The sequence below is a fragment of the Otolemur garnettii genome, unplaced genomic scaffold (genome assembly GCF_000181295.1).
Source record: "Otolemur garnettii isolate 467f Iridium unplaced genomic scaffold, OtoGar3 scaffold00039, whole genome shotgun sequence".
Taxonomy (NCBI): domain Eukaryota; kingdom Metazoa; phylum Chordata; class Mammalia; order Primates; family Galagidae; genus Otolemur; species Otolemur garnettii.
Window position 1 is genome coordinate 13,450,936 of NW_003852434.1, and position 15,795 is coordinate 13,466,730.

At 45.5% G+C, this 15,795-nt stretch overlaps 1 protein-coding gene across 1 annotated transcript in view; it reads left to right on the forward strand.

Annotated features, from left to right (window-relative positions):
• The first annotated feature begins 2,865 nt into the window (after positions 1 to 2,865).
• The window catches only part of BTC (betacellulin), a 46,374-nt gene continuing 33,444 nt past the window's right edge, over positions 2,866 to 15,795 (forward strand). Inside the window, exon 1 of the mRNA XM_012805318.2 lies at positions 2,866 to 2,982. Coding sequence (XP_012660772.1) covers positions 2,919 to 2,982 — 64 coding nt within the window. The 5' untranslated portion in view covers positions 2,866 to 2,918. The remainder of the gene's footprint in view (positions 2,983 to 15,795) is intronic.

A 15,795-nucleotide genomic window follows, 5' to 3' on the forward strand; every position in this document is an offset into this window, starting at 1 on the left:
TTTCACTGTTATTTCCTTAGAGACTAATTCAAGAGTGCAAATGGAATACTTGAAAGTTCCCTTTATATACCATACAATAAATTATTAATCTTTAATAATCAACAATGTGTGCATTTATCATTACTATAAGACATTATAAATTTTTAAAAGTCTTTCATCATTTTATCTCACTCACATATTAATTATTTAATAATAATGCCACCAGGACATCTTCTTATACTATTGAATGGCTTAAAGTCACATCAGAGAAGACGCTCTGACCTAGAATGAGTGCCATCTAAAAGTTGCCTTTCCATCACCACGTGTGTGTCTGTGTGTGTGCTGTTCCCACAAATAACTATAAGTTTGTTTTGTCCTGTCTGGAGGAGGAGGAATGTCCCTGCTGGAGGCTGCTCTGTGTGGGAAGAGAAAGAGGCTGATGCTTAAAGGCCCTTGGAAGGAATCTACCGAAGCTTCATACCAGACTGGGGAGGACTGGTTACACCTGCCTCAATCTGGCACCCGACAGACACCACTGAAGTAATTCCTTGATACTAGTGCTACCTTGTGACTCTAATATAACTTTCATCAATTATGAGAACCCAGAAAGATAATTCTTACCTTTTTCCATTCTAGACTTAATGGTTAGATTCCAAATTTACCTTTCCCAAAAAGCAAAACTGGAAAGAGCAGGGAGAAGGAGAAAGAGGAGGGGAAGAAGGAAGAGAAGGAAGAGGAAGGAGAATAGGAAAGGAAGGGAAGGAAAGAAGGAAGGAGAGAGAAAGAAAGAAACGGAGAAACGAAGAAAGGAAGGAAGAAAGGACGGGAAATTCTCCTAACCCTGATGGGGTTGGGTCTCTGGTGCCAGGAAATTTGGAAGGAATATTCTTGGGAGTATTTATTTTATTTGGGGCACTAATTGACGTCCTCTGGGAAGGTTACTAATTTATCTGCCCTATTTAGTATATTAAATGACACTATTTTGTACTCTAGTGACCTGAAAAAGTTAATTTATACTGAGTGGCATGAATGACCAATACTCACAGCAAGTCCTGGCATTTTACAATATTCAAAAGAGAGTATTTTTTGTTTGGATATGCTTTGTTTTTTTATTAGTATTTATGGAAAAAGGCAACAAAACGGCCACATTCTTTTGGGGTTACCAGGACAGCTGTTGGGGAGGTAGGGGTCATCTCAGAATGAGAGGTGCTTAACTTAGGGCTCTGGGACTGGGAGAGGAGAGAGTCAGGGGAACCGGAGGAAGGCGGGAGTTTGGGGAGGGAAGGAGACCGAGCGGAAACCCTCCAGCTCTTTCCACGCGGGGCACAGTCGCCTCTGTCCCTCCTCCTTGGGTTCTCTAAACCTCACAGCTGCCTTCTCTTCCAGAGTTTTGTGAGCTGTCACATGGGCCAGAATGGGATTCCGAAGATTATGAGCTGGGTCTTATTCCTCTGGATGTATCAGTTGCCTGGGGCACTAAAATAATTTGAATTGGTTCTGAAATGAAATGTCACTTTTGGAAGAAATTTGTTTAATTTAAGCAATGGGAGGAGGGGGAAGGGGCAGACCCTTGAACCGCATGTACTGGCCTTTGGGATGCTAGAGATACACAACTCCTGTCTTGAACGGGCATAATTACGCATTTTAATCTTCTAAGAGGAATATAGGTCCGCAGGAAAACAGACATGTACTCTTTATTTTGGAGGAAAATATGTTAATCACATAAGGTAAAACTGGATGCTGCTTTCTTTCTTTGAAAGCTGTGAGGATGTCTTTTGTTCCGGAAACCGCTTGGTGCACAACTGCCGGATTGGACCTCTCCATGAAGAGGAGGTGCGATGACCCAGAGCTTGGCCTCGGCAAGCCACAGCCCAAGCCACCCCCTTTATTTTTATAGATCCAGCTACAATACCGAGAATAGCAAATAAATGAACCCAATAGATGAAAATACAAACCATAAGTGAGTAGTGGATCGATGGAAATAGAAATGAAACTTCTAGAACAGATCCCCGCGCGCAGAGCAGGCGTCCTCAAACTATGGCCCTCCGGCCACATGTGGCCGGCTAGGACATTTATCTGGCCCGCCGGGTGTTTTTGTCGCTGCTGCCTGTCCTGCTTAGCAGCCGACTGGTCCCAGGGTCCGCAGTCCGGCCCTCCAACGGTCTGAGGGACAGTGAACTGGCCCGCTGTTTAAAAGTTTGAGGACCCCTGCTCCAGAGGCTCCACGTGTAATTAGAAGGCAAGGCCCGCGGCAAACTAAGACGTGACTTTAAGACCTTTAAATACAACAATTGCTTCGGCAGTGCCTGCCACTGTCACAGAGACAGAGTCAGTCAATTGTCAAACAACAGAGGTTAACCACAGCGAATGGTGGCTCTGCTGTCCCCAGGACTAGGAATGAGGGGAGCTGGAATTTCAGGACATGGAGGGGCCTCCGATTTGCCACTGGTGATTCCCAGCGTCTAGCCCTGCTCTGGGCCTGTGGGGCACACCGGCGCTCTGTCCACGCGGGGCCTCCCAAGCCGCCCTCCGGGTCTCCCTCCCACCTTCTCACTCCCCGGGGAGGGACGTGAACCGGCAGGTGCGACCCAGCAGGGGGAGCGGGTGAGTCGTCAGGCCTAGGGCACCCCGAATGTGTCCTTGGGTGTGGGCGTGGGTGTGGGGCGATTTGGGTGGGGCTGGAGAGGCCACCGCGCCAAGTGCTGTGCCCCTGCGGGGTGTGCGGAGGAGCGGGGATAAATAGGGGTTCCCTCCCGCGACGCTCGCGGAGCCCGCCGCCGGCTGCTTCCCTGCCCTGTCGCCAGGGTGCCAGCCTGGGAGTAGTTTCGCTTCCTACCGGCTTAGTTTCCAGGCACCCGCTCGGGCGCCCGGGCCGGGAAGGGGGCGAAGCTGAGGACCGAGACTCGGCCCGGGGCTGCGCGGCCCCCGCAGCGGGGTGGATGGACCCCGACGCCCCGGGCAGCGGCGCCAGCTCCCTGCCGCTGCTCCTGGCCCTTGCCCTGGGTAAGTGGCCGTGCTGGGCTCCGGAGACTCGGGAGGCGAGTTTGGGGCTGGGGTGGCGGGGAAGGCGAACCCTGAACGGCGCTGCCATCTGGACTCAGGGGAGCGCTGGAGCTGGCAGGTGCGGGTCGGACGGAGAGCTTTGACCCCTGGGAGAGAGCCAGGTGAAGGATCCGGCACTGGGCCCCCAGGCTGCACCTGCTGAAGGCTGTCCCTGCGTGGAGGCCAGGCCCCAGGGCGGAAGGGACGCGGCTGCTGCGCGCAGGTGGCCGGCGGGGGTGGCGCGTCCTGGCGGCCACACTGTGCCCGCAGGCGAGGAGCCCATGCGGGCTGCAGACCCCGAGGGAGGCTGGGGAAAGGGAACAACTTGACTTAAGATGCTGGCAGCGAGTGAGGAGAAGTTGGACAGCAATTCGCTTACAGGTGGGGGACGACGGCTGAAGGGACAGCGCTGGGCATGGACTGTCCCGCCCGTGTTTTTGCTGGGGCAGGTGAGAGAAGCCGGAGGAGAAAAGATTAGAAAAGATTCGCTTCTGAGAGCTGAAGCTCCTGTTGCTGACAGGGAAGCTAAGGAAGGGGAACGACGTCTTTTATCGACCTCACTGTGCCTGTAAAATAGAAACGCTTTACTAGGGATTTGTTATTTTCTATTTTAAGATAAAAATGCGGAAGGTAGAACATTTCTTTATTTCACAGGTTAAATCCTGGGCGGTTAGTTTAGGCCCACTGGCTGTGCCCACCTGGCATGAGGGAGGGCGGGTAGGCAGGCGGTGCTCACACCCTAGAGCCGGGACTTCAGATGTCCCTGGACGCAGGGCTCCAGCGGGGCAGGCTGCCAGGGAGCAAGAAGGCTCCTGCATGGGAAACGCCACCCAGAGGTGCACCTCCGGGAGGCGGGAGGGAGAGGACCCCAGTGACATTTTCTAGTCTTCACCGGGGTGTAGCCACATCTGGACTGGGGGCATTGAGTGTGGGAGGAGGCGGCTCCACAGCCACCTGTCAGCAGGGCAGCACTTGCATCTTCAAGCCTGGGAAGGGGGCATCACAGGTAGAAAGAATGGAAATTTGTGGAAGAAAAGGAGGTAAAATCTAAAACTCTCATTTGGCTATGTCCTTGGAGTAAGACAGGTGGCTAAAAAGGTGCTGTGAACTTGGTTGGAGGTGGATCAGATTTAGGACCAAGAATAAAGAAAAGGGATTAATTCAACAAACCCCACAGAGGAAGAAGTCAGCACCAGTTTAGTGGCAGAGTGATGTGGCCATGAAGAGGAGCAGTGAGGCTGGGACTCAGGAGGTCAGGAAAGGCCACCAACACTTTGCCAGCATCACTTGGATGTAGCTGGCAGCTTCTCCCTCCACCTTGTCTGGTCTGTTCCACCGTCAAGGTCCTCACTGAGAACCTGCCACGCTGGGCAAGATGCAGAAGTGTGTAGAAGTGGGGTGTCAAGAGGACTCAAGAGATTCCTGAGACATAATTATTGCCCCTCCCAAATTTATGTTTAATTTGGGAATGTGAGGCCAACAATACAAAACAATTATGGGGTGTCCCAAAAGTTGCCAAACAGGGAAAGTGGGAAATTGTAGCTAAATGTATCTTTGTTTACAAAATACTCATTATAAAATATTACAGACAGGTGGACTTGGCACCTGTGGCTCAAGCAGCTAAGGCGGCAGCCACATATGCCTGAGTTGGCAGGTTAGAATTCAGCCTGGGCCGGCCAAACAACAAGGATGGCTGCAACCAAAAAGTAGCTGGGTGTTACCGCGGGCACCTGTACTCCAAGCTACTCGGGAGGCAGAGGCAGGAGAATCACTTGAGCCCAGGTTGCTGTGAGCTGTGATGCCACAGCACTCAGGGTGATAGCTTGAGGCTCTGTCTCAAAAAAAAAAAAAATTACAGACAGGTGACCAACATGTAGAAAATATTTTGTAAAATCTTGTAATGGATATTTTGTAAATAAAGGTACATTTAGCTACAATTTCCTGTTCCTCCCCCAACATATGGCAACTTAGGACACGCTGCAGAGAAAAATTCATGAACCCAGAGAAGGGAGGGCTCCACAGTGGAGGGTGGAGTGGCAGAGAGAGGCTTTCTGGAGGCCATGCCTGGGTGCCTTGAGGCGAGGGTAGGATTTGAAATAGTAGAGAAGAAAAGGAGATCAGAGACAAGTTAAAAAGCAGTTAGTACAGGGTTGGTGATGGGAATGAGGATGGGACACTCTACTGGGAAGACATGCAGTTAGCCTGCCGGGAAGTAGAATGTCCGAGAGGCTCACAGATTATCAAGAGCCAAAAATTAAAAAAAAAAAAAAAAGCCAGATTGACACATTTGGACCTGAATGAATACACAGTTACACAAGCACCATCACAGGGCTTGAGTAAGGGTGTAACATGAGGCAATAGTGGTTTACAGGCTGTGAATCTGGCATGGGGTGCAGGTGGGCAGGGAGGGGGGCTGAGGTTGTCTCATACATGTAATCCAGGAACAAGTGAATTGGAGCCTAAATCAGGGTGACATTCCAGCGAAAATGTCAGAGTAGAAATGATTATTCCACCTTAATGAAGACTCCCCCCTTTATTGTCACAGAGTGACATTCTTTTCTCATAAATTGTTAAAAGATAGAAATGAAAATCAAACAAGACTCGGTGCTGTTGTACATGCAGGATAACCTGAATATACAGCCATCTTCCTGAACGGTTGGTTTGGGTGGGAAGTTGAGTTCAGTCTCTAGCTGCGTTGACAGCTCTACTTCTTGCAAAATAGCAAAGGGTATAATTTGTGGGTGTCACTGTTTCCATTAAGTGGTCCTCTTTCTGTCATTCACACTTCCAAGTCCCATTCCTAATTTGTCACGTGTTGTCTTATTTACTTTTTGGACAGACTATGAGCACTATGAGGCACGGTTCACTGGGTGTGTGCATGTGGGGGTGTGGGGGTGTGAGAGAGAGAGAGATGTGCAGCGCCCGGGACAGTGGCCCTGAGCAGACGCAAGCCCTTGCTCTAGCTCTCACTCTGAGGTGTCTGTAAGTTGTAATTTTCTGGGCCTGTTTCTCTCATTTGTAAAAACGATGGGGTTTTACTGGATGATGGTACAGTTTTCACTGGCAAATTCTTTCTGCAAGTACACAAAACAGCATGGGATTTAAATTCGGAATGGCTTTCCTGGACTGTCTGCCCCTTACACACATCTGGCGTTCAGTCGATGGATCTGCACGGGGTGATCTTCACTCTAATCTATGCAAACTGTGCACTCCCTTTGGGAAATTTTGCAAAGAGAAGTGGTGCTGGAGATGAGAAAAGGAGGTAGACCATAAGAAGACTAAATTTGTATAATACATATGCATTTAAGATAAATCTAAGTTATACATTTATGCATTATTGATGTTCTTCATACACATCGAGTTAGTCTTATAGAGTCTGCAACAATATTGATCCATTTAATCCTGTTTTTCTGAAAATGACATTTTCCACAAAGAGCTAACATCTCTCAACTGTATTCTCTTATTTGTTAACAACTCCAGTTACTAGGCATGTAATCCCAGGGATTGCAAGGGAACTACAGAAGAAGAGATGGTTGAATACTATCTTTTCAGCTTTGTTATTGTGTATGAGAGAAAAATCCCATTAGAACAATTCCCGCTTCGGAGCCTTATGGGTAAAGGGATGGAGCTTTGGTTTGTATCTGGTTATGATCCTTTAAGAGGTGAAGAAGCCATAATAACTTCTCTCTTTCCAAAAGAAGGGCACACCCTGCAGTGACCTCACTCTGAGCCGATTTGCACTTGCCCGCCTTCAAGGGCAAGACTTCAGCCTGGTTCCGATGACTCTTACATGGTGCTAACTTCGGGGAGGGCAGTTTCTGACTTCCTGATAATTATGTTCCAAAAGTTAATGTTTATGTTGGATAATCTGAACTTCTATCACAACATGTCCCGCTTAAACAATGACGAGTGATTACCTTCCCAGGACAGGGCACAATATACTTGCAAGATAGAACTGTCGGTGATAACCTTATATTAAAGTTTATAAGTAGACATCACATTATCAGAAAATACATTTGGTTTCCTTATTACATCTTTGTATAGCAATGGCCTTCTCTTCGTCTGTAAGGGCTTATAGGGTGGGAGTGAGGTAATGTCTCTAGTGCATTTTTAATCATGCATTCACTCAACAGATATTTATTGAGTATCTGTTATGAGCAATGTAGTAATGTAATTGATGACTGTGCTTGAATACATCTGCATGACACAAGCCACCTTCCAACTTAGGCTATTTATTCCTCAGATGGGGACAAAATGCAGGAGGATCTACGGGGGGAACACAGGCTTTGATTTATGCCTCTAAGGTTCACAAGTCAGCTGCTGTCTGATCTCACGCGTTTAATACTATCATGCCTTCATACAAATTAAAAATACTCTTTTTTGTTTTTTAAATTTAAATTTCCGGTTTAATATTGTTTTCTTTGCATTTATAATGTAGCATAGTCCAAATAAGAATATTGGACTAACTTCTTACAGTCAATAGAGCATTAACTTAATATTTAACTTGAAAACCATTTATAACTAGTAATAGAACTTAAAATATTTAAAAAATGAGTTGTACATTATACCTAATCTTTATCCTTGGAAGGATACTATTTCTGGAATTTTGTTTACTCTTTTGATTTTGTAACCTCCTTACATAATAAGAAAGGTAACATCAAATAATCAATCTTATTACTAAGCAATAGAAACTATAAATAATTTCACAGTGATGGCCACTGATTTGGAGTTATGTTAAAAGAGTAATCATTCCCACTACAGTATTACTTTCCCCTTTATTTCAGAATATTTTGGGGGTACACAGCTTGGGTTCCAGAGTCAAGGTTGTAGGAGTGTTTTTAAGTCCCCTACACTGTGACAAGAGCAGAGTATCTCACGAGTGTCCAGCATCCTTTGCACCACAACTTTGCTTATTTATATGGAGAACTTAACGCACAGCCAAGTTGTGGAGCAACTGTGGTCGTGTGAATATGTGATTCACTCATCACGCAGTGACTTATCTCCTGGGCCTTTCAGTTCTTCCGGCTACCATTGTCCTCTGTATAACAATAACGACCCTTTGTTTAATGTTCACCACATCCCGGGCACTGGTGATCCTTGAAGGCTTTCTCAGCTAGTGTTTCACAAGAGTTTTAAACAAATGACCTGTATTTTAGTGACTCTTTTCTCAATTGTCCCAATAAGGATACAAAGCTGGTTCTTTTCTAGATGCAGAAGGAAGAAGTTCGCATTCGGTCCAATGAATGCTGTCGGACATTAAGAATACATCGTCTTCCAGGGGAGTAGGTAGAGAAAGGCTGACTTTTCTTTAACACTAATCACATCTCCAGGAGGAAATGCTGTTATTAATGACCCAGATTTACAGATGTGGAGGAGACGGACACTGGGAGAGATTCAGTAACTCCCTTACATGTAGCATGCGGCTGGGACTCAAACTCTGGGGCGCCAAACATTGTACTCTCCACCCTGCCCAGGCCTGCTTTTGTGTTTCATTTACTATTACATAATGTAAATTATGACAGACCCCAACCGATACCGGGTCCACAAAGGAGCCATCAGTTGGTCAGAAATGCCGTCAAGTCAAACTTAGAAGGAAAGCCATCTCAGTAAAATGGGTATGCTGGCTCGGCGCCTGTGGCTGAAGTGGCTAAGGCACCAGCCACATACACCTAAGGTGGCGGGTTTGAATCCAGCCTGGGCCCGCCAAACAACAATGACGGCTGCAATCAAAAAATAGCCAGGCGTTGTGGCGGGTGCCTGTGGTCCCAGCTACTTGGGAGGTGGAGGCAGGAGACTCACTTGAGCCCAGGAGTTGGAGGGTGCTGTGAGCCGTGATGCCAGGGCATTCTACTCAGGGGAATAGCTTGAGGCTCTGTCTCAAAAAAAAAAAAAAAATGGGTATGCTTTATATGGCTAAGGACAGCTAGCATTCCCAAGTGTATTTGTACCTTTAAAAAGAAAGGAGTTTTGGTAGTTCAAATGATCCTCTAATTGCTAGAATTTAAAGAAATAATGAGATTCTTTTAGAAGGTTGGAGAGAGATGAGGTACTTAATCTTAATCCTCATCAATGAAGCCATCGCCTACTCTGACTATCAGGAGGGCAGGCAGGCATGGAATGCTTTCATTCATTCTTTGCATTTTTTCTGAGGATATGTAGTGTATCATTTACCCAACCTGTAACCTCAAGGCGCTCACCACAAAGCCCCGATGGCAGGTGTAACAGTGTTCATAGTAAGCCTTTCTGCTTCATAGTGCTGGGTCAGTTGTATAACAGGATGGGGCACCAATAAAACATTTCCCTCTCTGCAGAACTATGGATTTATTAATTTTCTCAGTTGCACTTCTGAGGAGTTGCATGAAGAGCACCTGGCACATATGAGGAACTCAAAACATATTAGTTAAATGAATGAATGAAGGTAAGCGGCTGTCAGTGAAAATGCCTAGCCCCTGAAAAGATGGCAGAATCAGTAAAGAAAACATTCCTGTTCCTTGTTGGCAACACACCAGCCCACAGTTTAGATGCTGGAGAAGGACACGTTTCTTCATCTCGTGTTTTAGGGACTTGCTGCTGGCAGTGCTAGAGATTCTCTCACAAAGGACCCCTGATTTTCTAGTAATAAGATCCCTCCTTCTGTTTCTTGTGTTCTGTACTGAGGATTTGGAGTGCTACACGCCTCTCACATACTTGGCTCAAGGGCAGATTTCTTCGGTCACAATATAGCTTTTTAAAGTAAGTGCTTCTGCTGGGGAAGGAAGGGACCCGGACTGAGGGTCCCCTCCACTGGCTCATTGAAGATACCCTTGACACTGGTGTGGTGACTCAGGCCCCGAATTCCCGAATTTGGGAGGCCTAGCTGGGAGGATCGCTTGAGCCCAGGAAGTCAAGGTTGCTGCGAGCTATGGTCATGCCACTGTCCTCCAACCTGGGTGACAAGGCCAAACCTTGCCTCTAAATAATAATACTAATTTTAAAAAATAATAAAAAAAGTCCTTGAACTCAGTGAGGTGCCAATTTTCTCTCTTGTTTGATTAGAAATCTTTAAAAAATGCATGTTTTCCATTAGTGATGAATAGCCAAGTTGTTTAGCATTAGACAGAAAAATACACTTTTGATGGCTGCTATAGGAGTTGAGGTGGGTTTGCTGTGGAGGCTGACTGCAGCAAAACAGTAACTTACCCCAAAGCTTTACTCTCTTGCTGAAGGTATGGCACTGGATGGGTTGATGCAAAATACTACTGTTATTTTTAAAGGATGTAATAAGAAAGACAGACCTAAACACTTTCATGATCTTAAATGTTACTATTTTAAACTGCGTCTAATACTATTTTAAAGTGTTTAAAGTGATGTTGGACATTGTGAGAGAAGTCAACTGTAAATCATTCTCCTTCTACAGAGAGTTTATAATACAGGATAAGAACGTTTTATCACAAATGAAAAATGTTTCGCTTCTTAACAAAGTTCAAATTACATAGCACAAATTAAATAAGGTCTCAGAGAAAGAGGATTTGTTATCTGGAGTGACTGGAAGAGAACTCACTAATGAAGTAATGAGGAAACAGAGGAGAAGAACAATCAGGTGGATAAATTAATAGTTGCAATTTTTCATGTAGCAGAAAGTGAGGAGACCTAAATGTCTGGGACAAAAAGTTAATTTTGTGTGATATTGAGGGAAATATTAATTGGATTAGTGAGGATCCTGAATTGCTGGTGCAATGCCATCCCTGTAGGATTTCCTAGGAATTGGAGCCAGGGGACTTTGTAATTTAGGTAAATTCATGGTGTTTTTATTATTTTATCTTAAAGTAATAAAATTTATTTTATTTTAAAACATTTACAGTCTTCTACTTGGGGAATTTCTTCAAATGGTTTGGAAATATCCAGATTCCTTTTGACCTAATTCCCTACAGCTTAGTGACAAGCTGCCCCTGCTTTTGCTGAAGGCCCATGTATGTGAGTGGTCTGTTTCCTGGTTCCCTCTGGTCCTTATGTGCTGCTGGGCTCTGTTAGGTTGGGGATAGCTCATATCAGGAGATAGCTCCAGGTCCATCTCAGAGTAGCAATAGCACCTGAAAGGAAGACTAAAACTTTATGACAAAAATGTAGTGATTAAAACTTTCAATGATTAAGATTTAATGTCAGGGTCAGGCATGGTAGCTCACACCTGTAATTCTAGCACTCTGTAGCTCACACCTGTAATTCTAGCACTCTGTAGCTCACACCTGTAATTCTAGCACTCTGGGAGGGTGAGGCAAGAGTTCTTGAGCTCAGGAGTTCAAGACCAGACTGAGCAAGAGTGAGACCTTGGCACTACCCAAAATTGGAAAAATTAATTAGGCATTGTGGCAGGTGCCTATAGTCTTAGCTACTTGTGTGGCTGAGGCAGGAGGATTGCTTGGGCCCAGGAGTTGGAGGTTGCTGTGAGCTAGACTGATGACATGGCACTCTAGCCTGTGCAAAAGAGTGAGACCTCCCAAAAAATTTAATTCAAGAGAATTGACTCATGACCATGCAACTAAAGTAAATGTGCTTCATTTCTTCCCCCTCCAACTCCTTCTTCTATGGAAGCCCCATCCAGTGCCCTTGAGGACACCAGCTCATCCCTCGCCCAGGTCAGAGGGCCTCCTTAGGAGACTAACAGTGGACCTGGGCAGTGATTCTGGTGTTTTCAACAGGGAGTGATACAGGTTTAAGACTGGCCATCGTGTGCAGGGTGGGTCAGATAACAAGACACTCATCAGGTGCGATTGAGGAGAAAGCTGCTGTTCCCTGGTCCAGACACGTGGGACTGAAGGGAGGGAGCAAGTGTTGGTGGGATGTGATGACCAGTCAGGGGAGGTGAGGGAGGGAGAGAGGAATTAGAGCATTTCCAGGACTGCTAACCTGAGAGAGAAAGGAATTTGTGGTTCCAGATTTCAAAGGGAGCTATTTTTTGATGTGACCTGTCCCATGAGCATTTGGAAATATGAAAGTTGACCTCAAATTAGAGCAGTGGGACCCAGATGTGGTTGTTCTCTCAAGCATTGTAAAAATTATTGATTATCGTACTTCTCCCCAGATCTGCTAAAGTCTGGTTCAACATGACCCTAGTAATCTAAACCTATAAAGACTTTCTAGGAGAAGAAGTACATGTTTCCTCACAGCATACTTGCAAATATTTTATGCAGAGATTACCTGCTCTGGAGGTAGAGCTTAATTCCTCCCCCCTTTTCATGTAGGCTGAACTTGTCACTTGCTTTCAAAGAATAGAGTATGTTTGCAAATGACAAGGATTTCTTCTGTGTAAAAGCTGATATATTCCAGTGTATATATACAGCACATTTTCTTTATCCATTTGTATACTGATGGACATTTAAGCTGGGTCCCTGTCTTGGCAATTGTGAATAACCTGCAATGAATATGGAAGGACAGATACCTCTGAGAGCGGCATGTGTGTGTGTACATGTGCATGTGTGTGTGTGCATGCATGCATACCTGTGTGTATAGCCCAGCACTGGGATTGCTGCACCTATTGACACAGAGTGCAGAATGATTGTTTACAGGAGCTGGGGGAGTGGGAGATGGGAGGTATTTGTCATGGTTAAAAAGTGTCAACTATGCAAGACGCATAAGTCCCAGAGATGCTCCGTGTGGCATAGTTCCTGCAGTGAACACTATTGCGTTGTGCGCTTTGAAATTTATTAAGAGGGTAGGCGCTATGCTACATATTTCTAACACACACACACACACACACACACACACACACACAAATAGAGTATGAAAGGCAGAAAAATAGTAACGTTACAGTGGAGAAATCTGATCAAGGTCAACATCACCAAATCAACAATAAAGCTATACAGACGTCGTTTGTTCCCTCATAGGATGTAATGGGCAGGACACTCCTGAGCTGTAACCCCAGGCCAATCATTATGAAACACCAGATAAACCCCACCTCAAAGGACATTCTATAAAATACCTGACCAGCAGTCCTCAAAACTGTCAATGGGGCCATGAAAAGCAGACTGAGAAGTCACGGACCAGGGGAGACTAAGGGTCTTAACATAGAAAAAGGACATCAGTGGGAAAAACTGAGGAAATCAGAGAAAACTCTTGAACTTGGTCAATAGTAATGTGCTAATGTTGTTTTCTTAGTTTGAAAAACATCCCACGGTAATGTAAGGTGATGACATCAGAGGGAGCTGTCAAGAGGTGAGGGGTCACAGAAACGCTCCAGATTTTGCAACTTTTCTGTAAATATGAAATAGTTCCAACATAAAAAGTTTACTACAAAAAGAAAAGACTCCATAGGAGATTCTAACTATCTATCCAGTTTGGACAATCACCTGGTTAGAAAGTAGGGCTGGAAATATAAATGAAGCATTTAGCTGGTTATAATTTCAGGATCTAGCATAGTTCCTGGCTATGCTGATAAATGTTCTGATAAATTTCTAGGACACGTTTGTTCAAAGATTGAGTCTCTGGGAATTTTGTGAGACTAAGTTAAACCATGACAAAGAAGGCTGAGGCAAAATCACAGGGATGGAAAGTAGAATGGGACTTCCCAGGACGGGAGTAGGGGGTGATGGGGGCGGTTTCTGTTTGATGGACGTAGCACTTTAGATTTTCAGGTGGAAAAGAATTTGGGAGATGGATGGTGGCGATAGTTGTACAACAGTACCAATGTCCGTTTATACCACATAATTGTATTCTTAGAAATGGTTAAGATAATGAATTTTACATGTATTTGGCCATAATAAAAATTTAGAAGGATGGAAGTAGACTGTTGGTGGCACCCACATTTATGGTGTGGGAGTCAGAAAAAGAGCCAGCAGAGCTGAGGAAAAAGGGAGCCAAGAGTGCGGTGAACTTTAGAAGGAATATTGGGGAAAGCCAACCAGAGTGAATGCTACAGTGTGGGTGTAGAGAAGGGTGAAACTTGGGGGAGGCTTGTGGTGTGTGAGCCATGAGGAAATGACTGGCTCTCTTTTTTTTTTTTTTTTGAGACAGAGCCTCAAGCTGTCCCTCTGGGTAGAATGCCATGGCATCACAGCTCACAGCAACCTCCAACTCCTGGGCTCAAGCGAGTCTCCTGTCTCCACCTCCCAAGTAGCTGCGACTACAGGCACCCGCCACAATGCCTGGCTATTTTTTGGTTGCAGCCATCATTGTTGTTTGGCGGGCTCAGGCTGGATTCGAAGTCACCACCTTAGGTGTATGTGGCTGGCACCTTAGCCACTTGAGCCACAGGCGCCGAGCCATGACTGGCTCTCTTGAAAGAGCAGTGACAAGAGATCGGTGGTGACTAAAGAAGCCAAGAACACAAACATGTACACATATGTGCACACATGTACACAGCTGCACACACATGTACACATATACAGAGGAATGAGAGGATCGAAGTTGGGGTGTCAGATAGAAAAAACATTTTGCTTTATGAGATCCAATTTCAAATTTCAAATACTGGAAAAGTTCTTTCAACAAAAGTTTCCCCATATGGTTCAGAGAGAACAACTTGCACAAATCAAGTGAAATCCCAGGAAGGCAGCGCTCGCCATAACTTGGGAAGAATTCTTTCCACATGGAGTGTTGAGAAAATGGAACCAGCTGCCTTGGGGCTCAGTGAGCTCCCCCTGCCTGGACACACAGTGGTCCAGTTGGTGCTTACAGGGAGTGGCACAGGGGGGATTCCTAAGGTGACAGAAGGGGGTGGCTCAGATGACCTCCAAGGCGTCTATGTTTCTATAAATTCCGGTGATGTTATTGCACATTGGGAATGTTTTGGAGGTTGGAAGATGGTTTCAAAAATGAGAAACTATCACCAGATTTCCCTGGGAAGGACAGAGGGGCAGGTGCCTGAGGGTCTGGGAAGCCGAGAGTGAAGGACGTTTGCCCACACCTGACTCGTGACTGCCTGCTTGCAGTCCTCACCTTGGACTGTATTACGCTACCAGTCCCACGCCCCAGCCTCAGTATTTTCCTTAAAGCCTCTGCACACTTTATGCTTTCCCACCTATTAAGACAATAATAATCAACTAGGATCTGACTGTGAATAACAAACACTACTATAATAGGCGAAGTATCTTGACAAAAATTCCAAATGTTTTTTGTGTCAGGAGACCTTTACTTCTAATATTGCCTTCCTATGGTGGAAAACTTCTGTGGAAAAATGCCTACTTATTTTTAGATAAACGTCAGTCATCTGTAATGTGGGGCCAGCAGAGTGACTAAGTCTGGTTGAATCGTGATGAGACACCGTCACAGAATTGTCCCCTTCATGTCCCGTTCGCCTCTGCGGGAGCAGAACCCAGGATGGGCCCCTCCTACCTTCTGACGGACCTCTACCCAGCAGGAGTCACCGCTATTACTTGTTTATTGAGTACTTTCCCAGGCTAGTTAGCTCCTTAATTGGGAATCTGTCTTCAGGATGTGGTGGGCAGGCACTGCAAAGCATCAGTTGGTAGCATGTGGTGTGACTATTTCTTAACGAGTCTCATTTCCATAAGGCACACAAGAAAACCAGCGGAATGACTTCACAGTCACACCACACACATCGAGAAGGCCCGTGTTTCTTAACACTTCTTTGTGTCATTCTTCTGTCCTGCCGAACAGCTTCACCCTTTGTCTTCCAAATACACTAAGCTCGTGTCTGTGCTGCCTTTGGTCTATTTCAGCTCCCCACTTCTTCTGTGAATCTTTTCTTTCTGGTTTCTCCATCTTAACATACTACCTCTTTTAGGAATTCCAATAAATTTATTTTCTATATATCTAGTACTTAAAATATACTGCCTAATCTCT